This window comes from Porites lutea, chromosome 4, assembly GCF_958299795.1.
Source record: "Porites lutea chromosome 4, jaPorLute2.1, whole genome shotgun sequence".
NCBI classification, from domain to species: domain Eukaryota; kingdom Metazoa; phylum Cnidaria; class Anthozoa; order Scleractinia; family Poritidae; genus Porites; species Porites lutea.
In genome coordinates, this window is record NC_133204.1 from 39,075,151 (window position 1) to 39,092,890 (window position 17,740).

Here is a 17,740-nt window from a genome sequence, read left to right on the forward strand (position 1 = left end):
CGGAATATTTTATTTCACGCAGATTTCTAAATATTGCAATGAAATGAACGCCAAAATAATTGATTTCTAGGGTTTATTCCATCTATAATAAATTCGGAATAGGATCAATCGAACGCGCCCTAAACTGTATGGCACCATAAACACAAAACCAATCGCACACTATCGAGAGAGGGGGTTGGGGTTGGGGAGGAGAAGTGCTAAGAGGCACGGGGATAAGGAAAGTACTAAAAATTAGATACAAACAAAGGGGGTTCCTGCGTAGCTTTTTTTATTTGTTAAAAGTGGGAAGGTGGTAAGTTAAACGCTGATACTGAATTGCAAATAAAACTCCGACGTTTCGCCAATGCTGCCTTCATGAGGGAAAATATGTGAGTTCGTTACAGCAGAAAATTTGAAAATCTGAAAATGCGCGCGTAAAAACAGGCGAGCTTGCACGCGCGCAAGTCACATGAGATAGAAATCTTGATTAAGTCCACCCGGCGTGAGGGTGCCAAAATTATGAATATCCTCGCGTCTTCGTTTGTCTTGTTCGGGTAGACCAGCTCTAATCACGGCTACTTGCATGTCCTCCAGCTGGCGGATAAAGAAAGTACCCCTCATTCGGGGTAGAAAACAAGCTCTTAACATGAACTGACCTTTCGGAGTCGTTGGTTATGATTCGATTGTCACTAAATAAACCCCAAATGAGACCAGAGATATGAATGCGTCAATTTAGTAATTAAAAGAAAAGAAAAGAAAGAAAAAGTGATAGAAGTGTCCCAAACGTTTCGAGCAGGATTCTAGTTGCTGAATGGGCCACCAAGCACAAACAAAATTGCTATTGATTCCACAACACTTGATTCCGAGATGAGGTCAACAGAACACATCCTTTATTTCTGTTGTCCTTACTGTAAAAGTTTCTTTTCTTTCGAGGCTGTTGCAAATGAAGAATCAATAAAAAGTAACATTTCTTTTAAAAACTACCATAATAAATTAAATACTACACTTTTCCTAAACGAAACAAAAGATTAGTTTATATCTACGTGTTACAATACATGTGGGGCGCTTATCTCAGTCTCAGCTCTTGGTAAAACAATGTTAACACACTAAATCACCTTACAGCCATTTTTTAACTAAAACTACTCATTCTGCAAGAGGTATGAAGACTTGAAACAATCCGTTAAGAAAAAGAAAGCTCTGAGCATACTTGGAGAACTATTTGTGAAACAAGCGCAATATGGTAAACTGTAAAGAGCAAAAAGTGTCACGAAAAAAGACAGGTTAATATCTTACAGGATTTCCACACTCCCGGAAGTTCATTGTTAGTTTTACAATGACAGTTATTTCCTCTGTTTAAACCCAGCTTGTAATACCGCCCCCGCCCCCCCCCCCCCCCCACACACACCCCCAAGTGATACGTAGCAAAACCTTGAAAAGCCCCGCCCATTCATTACATGTATTTTACTTAATCAGAGGACGAAACATCTGAGGCTTGTGAATGATTATCGAGCTTAAGCAACAACGACGGCCACGCCTACAAACACGTCAGTTAAAAAGCGTGTTCGCGCTGCTTTAAACTTTATCGCGCTTATTCCTTCTCGTACAATTCGTCAAATGTTGGCGAATTTTTCTGGAGTTGAATTGTAAAGGACTGCAAATCAAAGTTCAGGAAAAGAAAGGGTCGTTGTCTTGCGTTCACGACCTCCACAAAACGTGAAATTAGACAGTTTCACGTCGTAGTCGTGCAACGCCGGTAAAAAAATGTTGTTTTGCCAATCTTAACCGATTGGTTTTTTGCCGTTCTCGTTGACGTCGCTGTCGTCGTTGCTTAAGCTCCCATTCAAAGTATAAAGCACGATCTCAAGGGAGAATGATTGAGGCAATAGAGGAGGCTTAACCCTTTAAACCCTAAGATTGATCAGCATCAAATTTCTCCTTGTAATGTCAAAACTTTGGTCATGGAATTACGGACATGATCACACAAGATGAATTTGCTTGATATTATATCAACTTCTCCCCACTACTTCTGCAGGAAATGAATAGGGGCAACAAATGAGAATTCAAATTTTGATCTTAGTGTTAAAAGGGTTAATAGCAGAAAACGGTAAACAAACGGCATACGGCTACAAAAACAAAACCCTCTAATAAACTATGCAGTGTCGAAGCAAATTGCTAGGTGCCTTTTCATTCTACACTTGCACCACAAAAATTCTAGATCTAGTGCTTAATACGAGCGGCTAATGAAATGGACACTGTAAATCTTTAAACTATAAATGCCACAGCAAATTACTGACTTTTCCTTGCCATTTTTATTTGACGACAAAGTGAAAAAAAAAACACTTAAAAAGCTTTTTTGCACGTTAGCCACAAAGCCGCCACGATATACGACCCCACACGCACACGGTACTTTTATTTCAGACAAACTTGAAGATGTGTTCAAAACTGACAACAATTCGGTAAAGTTAGTGGATATAACAAGGCATCAATTGCTCAATATTCTTGTCACCAGTGATGGTGTGATTAGAGAAAGGTCAGAATCCGCCTTATTTGACATAAAATGCATTTTTAAACGGTCCTGTACACGCACACCTACACTGTTACTGCATAAAAACGTAGTAATTCCTAGATTGTGTTACGGCGAGGAGAGTTGAGTTACGCGAGACCCTGGGTCGGTGTTTTGTCGAACTGCACTATGGGAGTTTCTTGGGCTCGCCAGTGATTCTTTGAATGACTATCACAAAGTTTTATGGGAAACCGGGTCCAAAACACCGACTCAGTCTTCGACAAGAGCATCCTCAAATAGCTCTCAATATTTTCATTCTAACCAGGAGTCTTGGTGCAAAATCTACGCTGTTACCATTCAAACGAGACCTCTACGGGCGGTTCTTTTACACAAGAGTTATTTGCTTTACCATATTTTACAAAATTTTCGCGAATTTTCACTTTGACCATATTAAAGAGTGAAAGGATACAGCGTGTATCATTTTGTTGCTGTTGAAGAAGTGATTCGAAAGCACATGTACATAGAAAGAATTTTTGTCTTGCAGTAAACAAAGCACTGTACAAGCGTATATATTTGCTACTGGGATAGTACCAAAAACTTGAATTGTATGCAAGTAGAATTTTCATGCTCAAGTATATAATAGAGGTAGGTGTCACGAAGATACGGTCTGTTATGGAAGGGAAGATACAGTGGAACCTCGCACTCAACAATTAAAACTGCGAGCGAACACAAATTTATCCGAGCAGAACTCGAGAAGATTTCAACAGATTGCTTTCGGACAAACTTGAGAGAACCCGCCCCGACTTTTCACACTAAAAGATAAAAATTCTCCAAAATAGAGGTGACCAGTTAATGCCTGCCACTTTAAAGCTTGCGGTGCGTTAACCACTCCTGTACTCTTGTTTGCTTCCCACTACCGTCGAAAAAAAATGATCTATTGTCAAATGATCGCAGGTCATTTCAGGGTGAAGAGGTTCCACTGTATTTTTGCTAGGCCAAAAGTCCAGTTGTTTAAGATCTCAAATATACGGTAAGTATTGTACAGTACACTTACATATCTACACTGAATTATTCGGTAGCTTTAGCAAAAGAGTTTTGAGTCATGAACGTCAACCGGAAATGAGGTATTTTCCCCATTAACATGCCTAAATGTTACAAAATTTTTGTTGCCAAAAAGTGTCTTTATTCTCATAGGGAAGATCTGCCAGAAAATTTGGACATAAACATTGCCCAAGAATGCAAGAGGTCCACTTCCGGTTGATGTGTATCGCTCTAAAACGTCTTTGCCTACGCTTGCTATTATTAATCAGCCCACGTCAATGACGAGATTAGTGTAGCGCGACTGATTTATTTCAAGCATGCTTCTGTAGTTTTGTTTAGCCTGTAAAGCCGCGAGAGGAATGTGGACGAGTCAACGCCGCACGCGAAAATCCCCCGGGGGCGGCTCGGCCACCAAAATGCACTAACCCACTCTGATCCCAACAGCAACGCAGGCGGATTATTTATATGAATTACTGAACACTAGTTAACATATAACCTCGTTCCCGGGCTCTCTCTTCTACCATGCCTGGCAACAAGAGGGAACCTGGGAACAAGACTGACATAAATAGACACTGCAACTTTAACAACACACTAACTACGGGGTATGTGGAATAATAAAATCTACAGTCAATATGACGATAAAAAAACAGTTGTGCAAAGAGGTTAAACTGGTTATCGCAACCACGTTATATCAATTATGAAAAAACAGTCACTAAGCAGCGTTCCTATTTTTTATAAGACCGCTAAACTCATATTTCCCCTAACTTTTTTTACAAAACACTATAGTTAAAATACCAGTCAAAGCAGTACAGTTTTGTGGCCGTGGATACCAGAAATTAAAAGAAATTAGACGACCATTACTGACTTTGCTACTTCACGAGGGCTTTGCACTACTGAATTTTTGACGTCTTAAAATGTACAACTGTATGCGATTGTCACACTTTTTGAAAGTCTCTGGCCAGATGAAATTACGTTGGGTTTGGTTTTTGGCAAAACCACTTAATAACACGTACACTGTAAATTTAAAAAATTAATAATACAAACATAATATGACACACGATAAAAATCGCTTCCTTCTGAAGAACCGATAGTCAAAACATCTACGTAGCTTGCTTTCGAAACGAGTTTATAAAACTGAAAGAGAACAAAAGTCTCCCGGCAATGACCTGACTGGTTTATGATACTGAATACAAAACACGTTTTGTGACTAGATGGAATCTTAAAAATGCCTTGCATCAAGTCAGCCTTTTTACATCTTAGCTACAAATATACAATAATATAATATTGATAAACTGGCTGTTATACACACGAATGGCGGTCGTTTCGCCCGGTAGTGTTTCGCCCAGACTTACGTCGACTCGCTCAATAACATACAACACTCCACATTACCATAAATATGCCTTTTAGAGAGATACTTAAGTTAAGCTTGCATTCCACACGTACAATCTTTCTCTTTTCATGCTTATCCCTTTTTAGGCCAAAGGACAACAAAAACACGTCGGGCGAATCGACTCAAGTTTAGGTGAACTGATTTCGGGCGAAACGACCTAATACCATACACACTACCTTGGGTGGTGGTGAGAATTTGGCAGATAACCATAGATGGGTACTCCATTGCTGAAACTGAGCGCTTCAAATTCTACAAGTAGTGACTGGTGATCGGATGGAAAGTGAGGGTGTGGCCAGCCAATGATCTTGTTGTCTTTGACGTACTGCTGACTCACTGAGCCCAGTACTCCGACGGGAACCAGAAGATCGGAGGTGAAATAAATATAATCTATGACTCCTGTGAATGAATATGTGAGGTTGCTATACTTCATCTGCTCCTCGGAATACGCTCTTTGGAGTTTGAAGCAATGCGTCAGGTCACCGCTCTTCTCGCCGTTTTTACCGTTGCTAAGGCGGGAGAGAAATCCTTCGTACTTCATGTCAAGGAAGTCACCATGATCACTTCTTACTCTACCATTGTCCAGGAATTCTACTGCTCCTGAGTTCGGTAGTGAATTGAGATCGCCACAAAACACCAACGGAATGGACTTGCTTGGTGCCGTGCCATTTTTACCTTAATTTGAAAATTAAAATACAGCTTGTTTGGTTTTGTTTACAGAACAATATTCCCTATAACAGGGGTTTCAATAGAAAGTATCCAGCGGGTTTGAATAGAGTAACCGACTGTATCAAAAGGGGGCTGTTAGTTCCCCTATGAAAATGAAATTATGAAAATGGTTGCCTAACGGGCAAATTGTAGCCTAACTGGTTCTTAAAATCCAGGTTCTTAGTTGCGGGTTTTACCGTATATGTATAGGTAATAGCATGATTTGTAGTGATATTTGGCATAAAAACCACGAGTGATATTTCCAAATTGTTATACGTAATTTCACGAGCCGTTAGGCGAGTGAAATTTCAGACAATTTTGAAACGTCACGAGTGGTATTTACGCCAAATATAACGTACAAATCTTGCTATTATTTGTTTATACTACTACACACCAAAGGTTTGTAATTTTCACATGTAGGTATTTCAAATTAAGCTGAAATACCACTGCTCTAAGCCAATCAAAGTGCAGAAATTTCTTAAAACTGAGTAATCCTCCATCTTACCTCCCTGAACCATGAATCCAGGATTTATGTCCTGCATGATGTTCATCAGCTCATGCATAAGCATCACTGTTTGAATCAACTTCACATCTTTAAACTCAGGATCCCAATGAATGTGCACATTAGAAACTAACACTTGCTGCCGTGGCATGTTTATATGACTGCCGTAATTAGAGTACCCCTCTTTGAGTTCCAGTAGGGCTGCGATACCAATGTTATCTTTTGTCATGACTCTATTGAGCATGTCGTCTGCCCCCGAGGCATTTGCCATAGCCAGTTGATTGAATTCAATAAGGTATTCTTTGACAAAGCTGAACCTAAAGGGACAAGCAAGCACATGCAATGTCAATGAATTAATTGGCAATTCATGTATAATCTGTCAAGACTCACTTAAAAGAGCAATGATCCAAGACAAACAGTATATACTGATACACATGTACAATGCAAAGCCACAGTAAAAACAGACAAAATTTGTCCCTGCAAATTCAAGGGATGCACTGCTGATAGCATGCACAAAGGGGCGAAAGTGATAAAAGAACTGGCCCAAGATTAGCCTTCACCGTCACCAAGGGATGAGGTTAGAGGGCATCCCCTGGCCACTATATGTATAGGAACGACCCCCAGACAGTAATATATGTATGTGATAATAAATTTGATTCAAAAGGAAATAAAAAGTTGAACCATGGATAAAATTTAACCATAACAGATACACCTTGATTCAGAAAATAAAAAATTGACAAGGACCAAGATCTAAAAAAACAATTTTGTTATACAAGTTTTTTAAACTCAGTGACAATCTCCACTGAATAATAATACTAAAACGAGTTAAAGAGAAAAATCTGTTTTAACTTACAACAATACATTAACCCTAAGAAATAGCTACAAATAAATAGAAATAGCCACTTACTTAGACGTTCTATAAAAAATCGCACAACCATCCACATATTTCCTATCTTCTTCTGTCATGGTTCTGGCCCTAGACTTTGGACTAAAAATTCCATCATAGCCATGCTGTTGCAACTCAGGAAGAAAGAAGTTGAAAAACTGTTCAGTCTCAATTTCCTGAAATTAAGAACAACACCACAGTGTAATCGTAAGTGACAACAAACAAAATGCCTTTAAGAGTCAACTAAAGTGATAATTAACATGATGACAGTGGCAGCTAAAATCTGTTCCCCTACTAAACCAGTAGTAAAACTTGTTTGATTCAGCTTTCCTTTATTTCCTATGTTTGTATTTTGAACGAGCACTTGTGCTCTTAGATGATAACATAGTTAAACAAATAATTGTATTGTATCGTATAGGAGACAAAGGAAAATCAGCTTTAACATGAGACCAAATTTTATCCACAACATATACCCTGTACTGGCTGATAACCTTGTCTTTTATCTGGGGATGGGACCAATATTTCTATCTGGTCATCAAATTAACACAAAGCTCAAGACATGCTATAGGTAAAGGCAGTTCATAAAATGTTCTCTGAGTTAGGCTCAATTCAGACGAGGTGGAACTAAATTATTTGGACTGGCTGAATTGATTCAAATGCTGATCTTACGTCCAGCCAAACTAAATGCAAAGGGACTAAAATTCAATAAAAAAAAAAGATCTGTTGCTAGCATAGTTTGATATTACTTAAGCAAAAAACTTATTGTTTTAATTATTACACTGGCCAGAATGGGGGGTTGTCCGAGCTTATCAGTCATCATGACCAGCCACCTGCCATCCATTATTTTCAGCCCTGCTAAGACATAAAAGCTTCACTTCTTTGTATCAGCTTTTTGTGGAGTGGTTATAAGAACTGCCTCATACAGCCCCTTATATTGGTAAACTCTGACATCTACTTCAAAAGTTTTTGAAACTCCTGCACAGATACATTTTATAGCAATAATTAAACAATAAACAATACCTGTAAGCTTAGAATATCAGCCCCATAATGCAGAATTTCCTTTAAGATTGCTGTTTTTCTGTATTCCCAATTAAGCGCCCATGATGGGCAGTAGCCATAGATTTGGCGCGTACAATACTTGTCACAGAGTACATTATAGCACATCACACTGAATGTCACTAAATAAAAAGACACAAAAAACATTAATTTTTGTTAATTTGTCACAATGGATGCCACCAAATAATGTCTGGAATTAATCAATAAGACTTTGCCAAACTACTGAATTTTGACAGAAGATTCTTATATATCTGCATGTATATGTGATCTTTCATCAAGGGGTTCATAAAGGATTTTTTTGTTTGAAACTTGTAAATGTATACGCCAATAAAAATAATATGCGGTTTTAGTGAAGGCTGATGATCAGTGACCTGAAACTTATGAACTGCGTAAACATGTACACACTGTAAGTGAAGATGATTTTCTTGTTGTGATAGGTAGAATTATACAAGTCATAGGAAAATATAGTATGTAGTTACTACATCTATACATAGTTTTAACCAAGAGGATATAATTTTTTTATTATAAAGTAACTTGTCAAGAGCTTGTCTTGTTTAATTACACAACTTTTGGAATAAAACTACTATTGTTAACAACCTGAAAATAGATACTTTTAGCAACTATATGTATAGCCCAAATTCATGCACTGTTAAATACCGGTACATGCATTATTTCATTTTATTTGTGAAGAAGCTGAGTTTTAGTAGAGGGGTCCTATAGAAACTTATACTTGTAGTGTGGTGTGTTAAAGTTTTATCGAGCTTAGTCCTGTCATAAAATGTTACAGAGACAAATTTCAACACAAATGAAGAATACATTAATTTGATGTTTATGACACTTACATGATGGATTTCTCGTTCTGTCTGGTTGTAATGATATCCACTGCCTTTCTGGTGGTCGAGGACACACTGAAATAGGACAAAAAAAACAGCATTTTAAGAAACCCAAAATACGTACAAGTAAATGTGGTGACTGTAACTAACTCACATCAATTTTTAACCATTATTTTTCATACAGAAAAATTTTGGCCATACATTTTCCATCACTAAGGGGATTGAAGACAGGGCTGTGCAATAGCAGCCCCAAATGGCCCCTGGTTCCTTACTTACAGACACGTATACCTGCATCAAGAGGACCATCTTTCCAACGATTAACCATCCATTTCTCAATGGATAAGAGGATAACAACACAATTCGTTTTAACGACAGATTTATTTCTATACACATGTATGTGGCAACATGTAATTAAGGCCAGGTACATGTAAACACAAGACAATGCAGGCACTCAGTCTCTGTCTCTAATCATAAATTATGCAGGGCAGTCTTAGAGCACTTGCAGGGCTTCAGTAATTAAACAGCACTCTCATGGAGGTCAATTCATTTCATTCACATTGCTTTTCACACAAGGTCATTTAAGCCATTTCATTCCCAGCTCTCCCTACGGTTGCCCAGAAGGGTCACACATGCAAATTAAAAATGTTGCTGCACATTAAAAATTTTACCTGCAAATTAACAATTGTACATGCAAACTAAAAATATTACCTGCAAATTAAATATAGTACATGCAAACTTAAAATTGTGCTGCAAGTATGAGTGATGACAACCTGGTCCGAGCCGTGCAACCTGGCCTTACAACAGTCGGCTCATTCATGTTTCATATTTGTAATATTTTTAGTTTGCATGTACAATTTTTAATTTGCATGTACTATTTTTAATTTGCAGGTAAAATTTTTAGTTTGCAGCAACATTTTTAATTTGCATGTGTGACCCGGCCACCGTACCTCCCACCCTCAGGACATGTCTTGATAAGTATCTACAAAACACCACCCTGACGTTCTCAGTTTGACAGTGCTTAGTACTGTAGTTGCCACAAAGGGTTCTCAAGGTTACCTTCCACACTCACTTATGGCACACTCAGTTTGTCCAGGCAACCTCCACACACCCATCTACTGATGATGGGTATAAATTAACAGTAGATCCAGATTAGGTGTTTACAGGAAACCTAAGCACACTATTCAATACTTAGCATATGTCTCTTATCATCATAAATCAGTAAATTGTGGCATTGTCAGGTGCTTATTAGATTGATAGAAGCATCTCGTCATTACTAAACCACTCTGTTCACCAAATTTGGAAGAACTTTGTGATATAATACAATAGTGCAGGATATCACCAATAAAACAGATGGCAAACTAGTGACAAGGTTGCATTGGCACAGTTGTTTTGGTAGAGCTAGAGAAAGTGGCAGAAAATTTCACAGTTTTTGGAAAGAAGAAATAACCAAACTTTTACCTAAAAACATGGCAAGAATAGAAAAATACAACTCAGTGAATAACAACTGCTATTCGATGAATAACTGCTATAATAAACATCCTTTTATATCCTGAATTTTCCGATGAACAGACAAATGAAGACAGGAACTTAACATCGATCAAGGTAAGCATGTTTAAAAGAATAATGTTGGCTTGGGGGAGGGGTAGGTGGGCAGTTTCCCAGAAACACAGGATGATCCAAACAAATATTGGATTTGGCTTTTGTATAATCTGAAGAATTATGCAGAACCTGAAGAGTGTTATCCATCTTGGCCAATAACACTCTCCTCGATCTGCATCTGATCATGTAAAAGGTGAATCCAATAGTTGCTAAAGGTATACAGCCATTTTGAAAATGGTTGTTGGGAAAAGTGCACATGACAATCCTGAAAGGTACGGTATTGTGGGTGGTTTTGAGTTCACTGTTTTCTTCAAAGAAAATTGAAAGAATGGCACGAGAGGCCATTGATGTATGTTTACCAGTGCTAAAGGAAAGCAACCAAAGCAGATTTGACAGCTACAGTGTCAGGAACAGTGTATTGATCATATCCCATATTACCTTTGGGGATTGTTGCGTGCACATGAAAAATGAAAATGATATAGCTATATACATAATATACACAGGTTTGTCGAAATGATTTGAAGTAGCCGGAGAACGAAAGTGAGTAGGCGGCACTGGGGGCCGGAGGCCACCCAGGAGGCGAGGGGTCTGGGGGCCGCCTAGGCCCCCAGCGGGGTACAGGGGCAGCGCCCCGTTTGGGGTCCAGGGGGCGAAGCCCCCGGAAGCAAAACGGATTTGAGGTTTTCGCGCTAGCTGAAATTGGCTCTCCCGAGAGCAATGCTAACAATCCTGAGTATTTTGAATGAACATCATCAATTTTTTTTTTATTCCCCATTTCATTATTCTCTTAGATGCCATATCCTAGTACATGTTAGGTCCATATTTGTTTGTTTACAATAATAATGTTTACTATTTCTCAGATTTTTTTAATGAAACAGATTAAGAGTGACAAAATTACCGTCAGCAATGCCGCCGTCACGCAAAGCAAAGAAAAAACAGACGAAAATCACCGGGAAGAAAAAACTTACTGTTGGTCAACAAACTCACCTTCACTTCTTGCTCTTTTGCTAAAAAGGTTGACCAGAGAGGACTGTCGTTTAGCCATTTTCTCATACAAACTCCGAATATACAAGTTTCCCAAGACCACATGTGGATTGAGCAAGTGTAATAGGATACCAAGAGCGGGAATTTTTATTTGTTGCCTTTGGCTGCATTGCGTTATCGGCAAGTGCGCAACTTTGATGTAGAATTAGAAATACTTTTCTTACGGGCGATTTTCTGTATAAGAATGAAGTTTCAGACAACTTTCCTTGGAAGATACATCACAACAAATTTTATTTCTGCACATGTATCATGCACGACTCTTTTATTGGCATCAATCCATGAAAGAAAAGAAAATGATGTTCTACACGTCTGACAAATTAACCAACGTTTTCGAATGCGCCATGTTTGTCAGCCAATTTAATACATCGTATTACATTTGATTCGATTTCAAACGCAAACTCGTACCAGATGAGTGCGAAAACCACTCGAAAGCTTTCGCGTGTCTTTTATTCTTCATTGTCAACGAAGGATTACTTTAAAGACTATGTAAACAAACCCATCGCATGCATCAACGCTATTTTTATTCGCTTCGTGGTATCATATTACGGCTACAGAAAGAAGTAATCGGGAGCAGATTAGAAAACACGTTTCAAAATCATGAAAAAGAACATTCAGGACATGATGAAAACAATTTCTTTTTCTATTCTATTTTCTACTTTACAACTTTTTTTTAATCCTCTATTTTTCCCTTTTCTCCAGCAATTTACAGCCGGCGAAAACCTCAGAGTAGCCGGCGATAGCGCCGGTCGCCGGCGCATTTTGACAACCCTGTGTCTTCAAATAAGACGTTGTAGTTGTTTTGGTTCAATTTTGTCCTTAGTTTAAATTTTATTTTCCTTTGTTAGAAACTCATTATCATACATTAACATACCCAAAAATAAAGGAAAATTAAAAATTAAACCAAGGATAAAATTGAACCACAACATAGACCATGGCTACGTGGTATACATAATTATTACACCCGTATAATAATTTGTTATTTATGTCTTATGTGTTATATTGGTTGAACACGCTGATGGCTTAAGAAACCAACAAAGCTACTTGTAAAAACCTGGCAATTGGTCAGTTTATCAATGCCAAGTTTAATCTGCTCTTTCCTTAAACAACAATTTTTGAAATAAAACAATCACTACAGTTTGCTACTGTTTAAAACCTCAAGAAAATTTAAAGAGAATGACAGACTTCCAAAACAAAGAAATATAATAAATTGGTTGGATATAGTTCACAGACTTTGCTCGTTAACAATATCGAGCTTCTTAAATATGGGTCACAGTTTAAAGCTGGATTAAGCAGAAAGCTAACGGGGACTTAAATTTTGCAAAGTAGATGGTACATGTAAACAAAACCAAGTGTTGAAACTAAACTAAAAATTTACTGAAATGAATAGCAGTATTAAAAGGGTTTAATAAGAGCATCATGATTAAATATCGCTCAACATAGTAAGAACCAACAAAATTATGCACTTATTTGGTTGAGCAATGTTGTTTTGTGAGTTTGAAATACAATGTACATGTAGTCTTTCAACCTCAGTCAACATCATTCAGCTAAGTTAGAGAATAACACTAAGAGATGTAAGTCTACAGAAATCATGTTTGCCAGTATCTAAACAAATAAGTAATTAGTGTGGCTAATGAAAGTTATTTTAGTTCATGTGGTTGTATTCTAATAGTTTTCAACATCACTTTAACTGAGGTCATATTCTGCCTCAGCCAAGCTTATTCTGAACTGAATTAAAAATATAACTGCTTGAAATTATTTGCAGAACTATAGAGAGGTGCTTTCGGCTGTCAACAGGCTTGAAATTATCACTCACGGCACATGCACAAAATCATTAGGATGATGTTAACAGCTAACTTGCAATTTAATGGCTGGAACAGGCTAATTTTAAAGTGGTCTTGCCCATAAACTTCATTTACTTCCATCAATAATAAAGCTCCTGAGGCATATTTTAAAATGTGAACGAATAGTACCTTTCTTAAAACGAAAATAATGGCGTTGAGCAAACATAGATGAAAACGAAAAGCATGGAAATTAGCACCCAAACCACTTCCGGGAAAGAAGTTATTATACATGTACTAAAAGTGCCAAAATCACGTATAAAGATAAAATTATAGAATTGGAAAAAAATAATTGATTGCATAATGGCAGTTCTGTATTAATTTTAACGACTCAAACAATGTAATTCGATGCGGTTTGGATGAGATTTTCGAATACGACTTGGCGGTTATAGATCACTGGTTATTGTTCGTTGAAGTAGAAAAGAAAAGAACCCTTGTACTAGTCGATGGATACACAGAGTTCTCTCGATCAAGATGGTAAATGCGGACAAAATTATACCAAAGGAAAGCCACAATTCACTTACTTATTAAAAAACTGCGTGAAGAAACAATAATAAGGAAAAAAGGAACGAGAAATCGAACTATGACTTGTATGAGACGAACACTGTCCAATATGATGTGGAGTTTATTATGCGAATGAACCTCGTGCAAAACACAAAGAAAAACATCGCTCGCAAAGCAAACGATGCTCAGCGTCATTTGCTATATGAAAAGAAAGCTAAAAACATGTTATATGAATGAATCAAGAGTTATCTAATAAAACAGAAAGGCTACATAAGCGAGAGGAAAGCAAAACATGAGCTCACTGTCACAACGAGTTAAATTAGAACTGACACCACAAACTTTCATTTTCGTGTGCACGGTTAAGTTAAACTTACCAGTTAAATTGTCCAGCATAAGGGAGAGTAGCTTAGCTGTTCCATTTTGTTCCCCATTTATACTTAATATATCCTGTGGTAACGGATTTCCTTGCAATCCAAGGGTTTGTAACTGGAAAAGTTTTCCCAGTTCGTTCGGTAAAATTCTCAGGTTATTATTGCAAAGAAGTAGTTCACGTAATGTGACCAGATCTCCAAGTTCACTGGGCAAACTTCTAAGTTTGTTCGATGATAAATCTAAATGCTTGAGTTGAGCAAGCCTAGAGATCTCCGGGGGAATCTTCGTTAGATTATTGTCGTTCAAAAACAACGCAGTCAAAAAATCGAGCTGCCAAAGTGTCGGGCTCAAATTACGGATCGTAGCCGTAATTTCCAGTTCGGTCCATTTTGACTTCTTGCCATTAGCTACATCCTCTGGGCTCATTAGAGTATAACTTCTTCGAACGTCATTATTTTCATGCTTTTCCTTTGGCATCTTGAACGAATCATGACACTTTTTTCCTGAAATAATACTCCACAAAGATGGCGTACAACATGGCCGCAGATAGACCCTCGAACAAGGCTTCGGATAGACCGGTGACGTCAGTAGTTTCTGGAATAATTATCATACATTAGCACTGCGAAATGAACACAGGACAGTCAATGTACAGCATTTTCTTCTCTGGCGGAGGAAGGAGAAGAACCGAACTTTGAACTTCAGTAAAATACAATGGCCTTGAGTAAAGTACAGGCTCTTACTCGTGACTAGTCAACGACAAACTTTGCCTCTAAAATTTTACTACTAGGACCGCGAGTTGAAAACGGACCACCAGAATCAATTTTTAATAACTTTAATTGTTTAAGCTTTTACTCTTACGTTTTAACTTCAGGCATCTAGTGAGAATCAATGCAACCAGATTAGTAGCATATCACATGTCTCAGCTACATAATCTGAGAACTGTAAGAGTCCGTTCCTGCTAAAAACAAGGAAATTGAATGCTAGTTTCTCATTTCGTATATCGCTTACAAAAAATGAGTCCAGGAGAATCCAAATCCAAATCCATAAGACTGCTAAAAATCTCTGTTCTCAAGCAAATCCGATACCTAAACATATCGTATGGGAAAATTACTGAATCAAACTTTTTTCATGGTGTCAAATAGAAAATTTCGCTGTCTATTGTTTAGTGATCCACAGTACTCACAGTTACAAGACTGTGTACCATGTGTTTTGTTCTCGCGCCTTTTCCGCAAAAACTACACCCCACAGCCTTTATTATCATCTTCAGTTCACGTTTTTTTAAAAAATAAAATAAAATTCTAAAAATTCAGGCTAAATCCAACCGCAGCCGGACTTCATCTTAAACTACTGTTTGTGCAATAACACGCCATAGTGCTTGCTGAGTAAACGGGGAAAGAGCTCTTTCCGTAACCGTTCCAGCCTCCGCAAAACGAGGTGTGGAAGAGAGAATTTTGAAAACATGTCAGGAGCCGATGCACATGTTAAGAGCTTCAAGACCGCATACCCAGTAACAAACCCCAGCTGGAGTGATGCCGGATCTTCACACAAGACGACCATTTTACTTAATTTTATTATAGTTTCATTTTCAACACAGATGTCTATGTTTTCATAGATTTGCAGTCGGGGTCAGTCAAACGCGGAGTATATCTTGTGGAAGAGGGCGCAGCACTACAATCCTGGACAGAATGAAATGGAACAGCAAACCCACATCCACCATGAAGCCGCACGAACGCTAACCTGCGAATACAGATGTCACTTCTTGCTCCTCGCCCCTCAGGAGAGAGGAGAGAAGGCTGTATTCGCAGGTTACGCGAACGCCAAAACGCCCCATCTTCCTTTATTTGGGCGGGGGAGAGGGGGTCTAAATTTTCCATGTTTTGCCCAAGAGTTGGAGCAAGTGGGAAAATATGGCTTCTCCGTGACCTTATTATGTGTGCCAAACATTTCATTGCCGCTAAACCTTTCAGTTGATGTACTGCACAAATCGTATTCCAAGACCAAGAAGACCAAGCAGCGCTGAAATCCAGGTTCCACTGGATCCAAATGTTATGTTTCTGACCCGAAATCCACACTTACTCCGTTCAGCATAAAATAGAAATGCATTCACATTGGTGTGTTCACAAAAGGGGTGCTCCTCGTTCCAGTCTCTTGCGGTCATGTTGTTCAGTTTGAACAGGAGAGATTCGCACTTCCAAGTCACCCTTGACGCAAAAACACACGGTACCAAAAATAGAGCAAAATTAAGGACAAAAGTAACCGCCATAAACACAGTAGGTGCACCGCTAAACTTATGAGTTAAAAATTCAAAATGCATGGAATCGAAGGCAAATACTGCAATACAGTTAGCACCAAACATTAGCCAATGAACAAGAAACCATGGTGCTAAAATTTGGGAGGCGGTTGCAAGTTGGCCACACAACTTCTGATGTAAGGCGATGATCTTATTAAGTGTTGCGTGACTCATAGAACAAATTTCATTGAAACATACATCGACTAAACTACTCATCGCACATGTCAGCACCACAAACACGCAAGTACATATGAATGCTGTCAGGTAAACAATTAAAACACCCGAACCGAACGTGCCGTAAAACTTCATTTTGCCGGATTTGACAATCGATATTCGAAGTGCGCTTGCAATAGTTATAGCAGTTGAGCAAATAATGAACATCACGTTAATAAACAACCACTCGCGTCGTGACACTTTCGCTCTCGCTGAGGCAAGAGAAAGCAAGGGCATTTGTTGTTGTACGCGGCATAAGGTATGGATTAAAAGAATGTATGTCATTGTGTCAGATAAAGCGTTCCACGCATCGAATGCCAATGTTATTTCGTAGATCTTGGCAGCATTGGATTCACTTGCATTGTTATTATTACTTGTCGCATTTGTCGCGCGGCTTTTTTGTGTCACACAACGATCTACAAAGGGCCCGCAAACGCTTGGAATTATAATTTCAGCCACCAGAGACAGGAAGTTTAAAGCGACAAAAAAGGCACAAAGAATAGAATAGGGGCTTTTCCGTGGATTCCACAGCCCGGTGGCTTTAGTTATGGAGCTAAACAGCATTCCGGAAGCGAGGATGTTGCAGCATGATGATCTTTGGTTCTCACGACTTTCAGTTTCAACATCTAAACTTTTTCTTGCTCCAGATTCAACATCATGATCAAAAGGTCCATCAAGTGTTGGGAAATGAACACCATCTGGCCCACAGGAGAGAGGATCCAGTGAGCTATCTTCGCAAATAGGTGATAACAAGGGACGTGTTTCCATCTCACACGCAGTTTTACAGTGATTCAAAGAGCAACTTCCGTCATCCTTGCACGAGGTCAAACTCTACTTGTTTCCTTGTTGGTTTTCACTGAGTTAAGACTTTCCTTTGCAAAATCACAACACTAAGTTCTTGATTTAAGGAGGCACGCTTAGAACGGCGTTAAAAAGAAATCGTGAGTTGCAAAATGCCTTGTGCGCAGACGTCACGCAATCCCTC

At 38.5% G+C, this 17,740-nt stretch overlaps 2 protein-coding genes across 2 annotated transcripts in view; both read right to left on the reverse strand.

The window, feature by feature from the left end:
- LOC140933545 (annexin A5-like) overlaps nucleotides 1-17,740 on the reverse strand; it is a 330,251-nt gene that overhangs the window by 33,643 nt on the left and 278,868 nt on the right. The window lies entirely within an intron of this gene.
- On the reverse strand, nucleotides 2,363-14,809 carry LOC140933536 (CCR4-NOT transcription complex subunit 6-like). The gene is made up of 6 exons (XM_073383126.1): nucleotides 14,255-14,809; nucleotides 8,905-8,970; nucleotides 8,027-8,184; nucleotides 7,028-7,182; nucleotides 6,124-6,437; nucleotides 2,363-5,585 (listed from the first exon to the last, which is right to left on the reverse strand). The coding sequence occupies exons 1-6, from the start codon at nucleotides 14,727-14,729 to the stop codon at nucleotides 5,086-5,088; spliced, it is 1,668 nt and encodes a 555-aa protein (XP_073239227.1). The 5' UTR covers nucleotides 14,730-14,809; the 3' UTR covers nucleotides 2,363-5,085.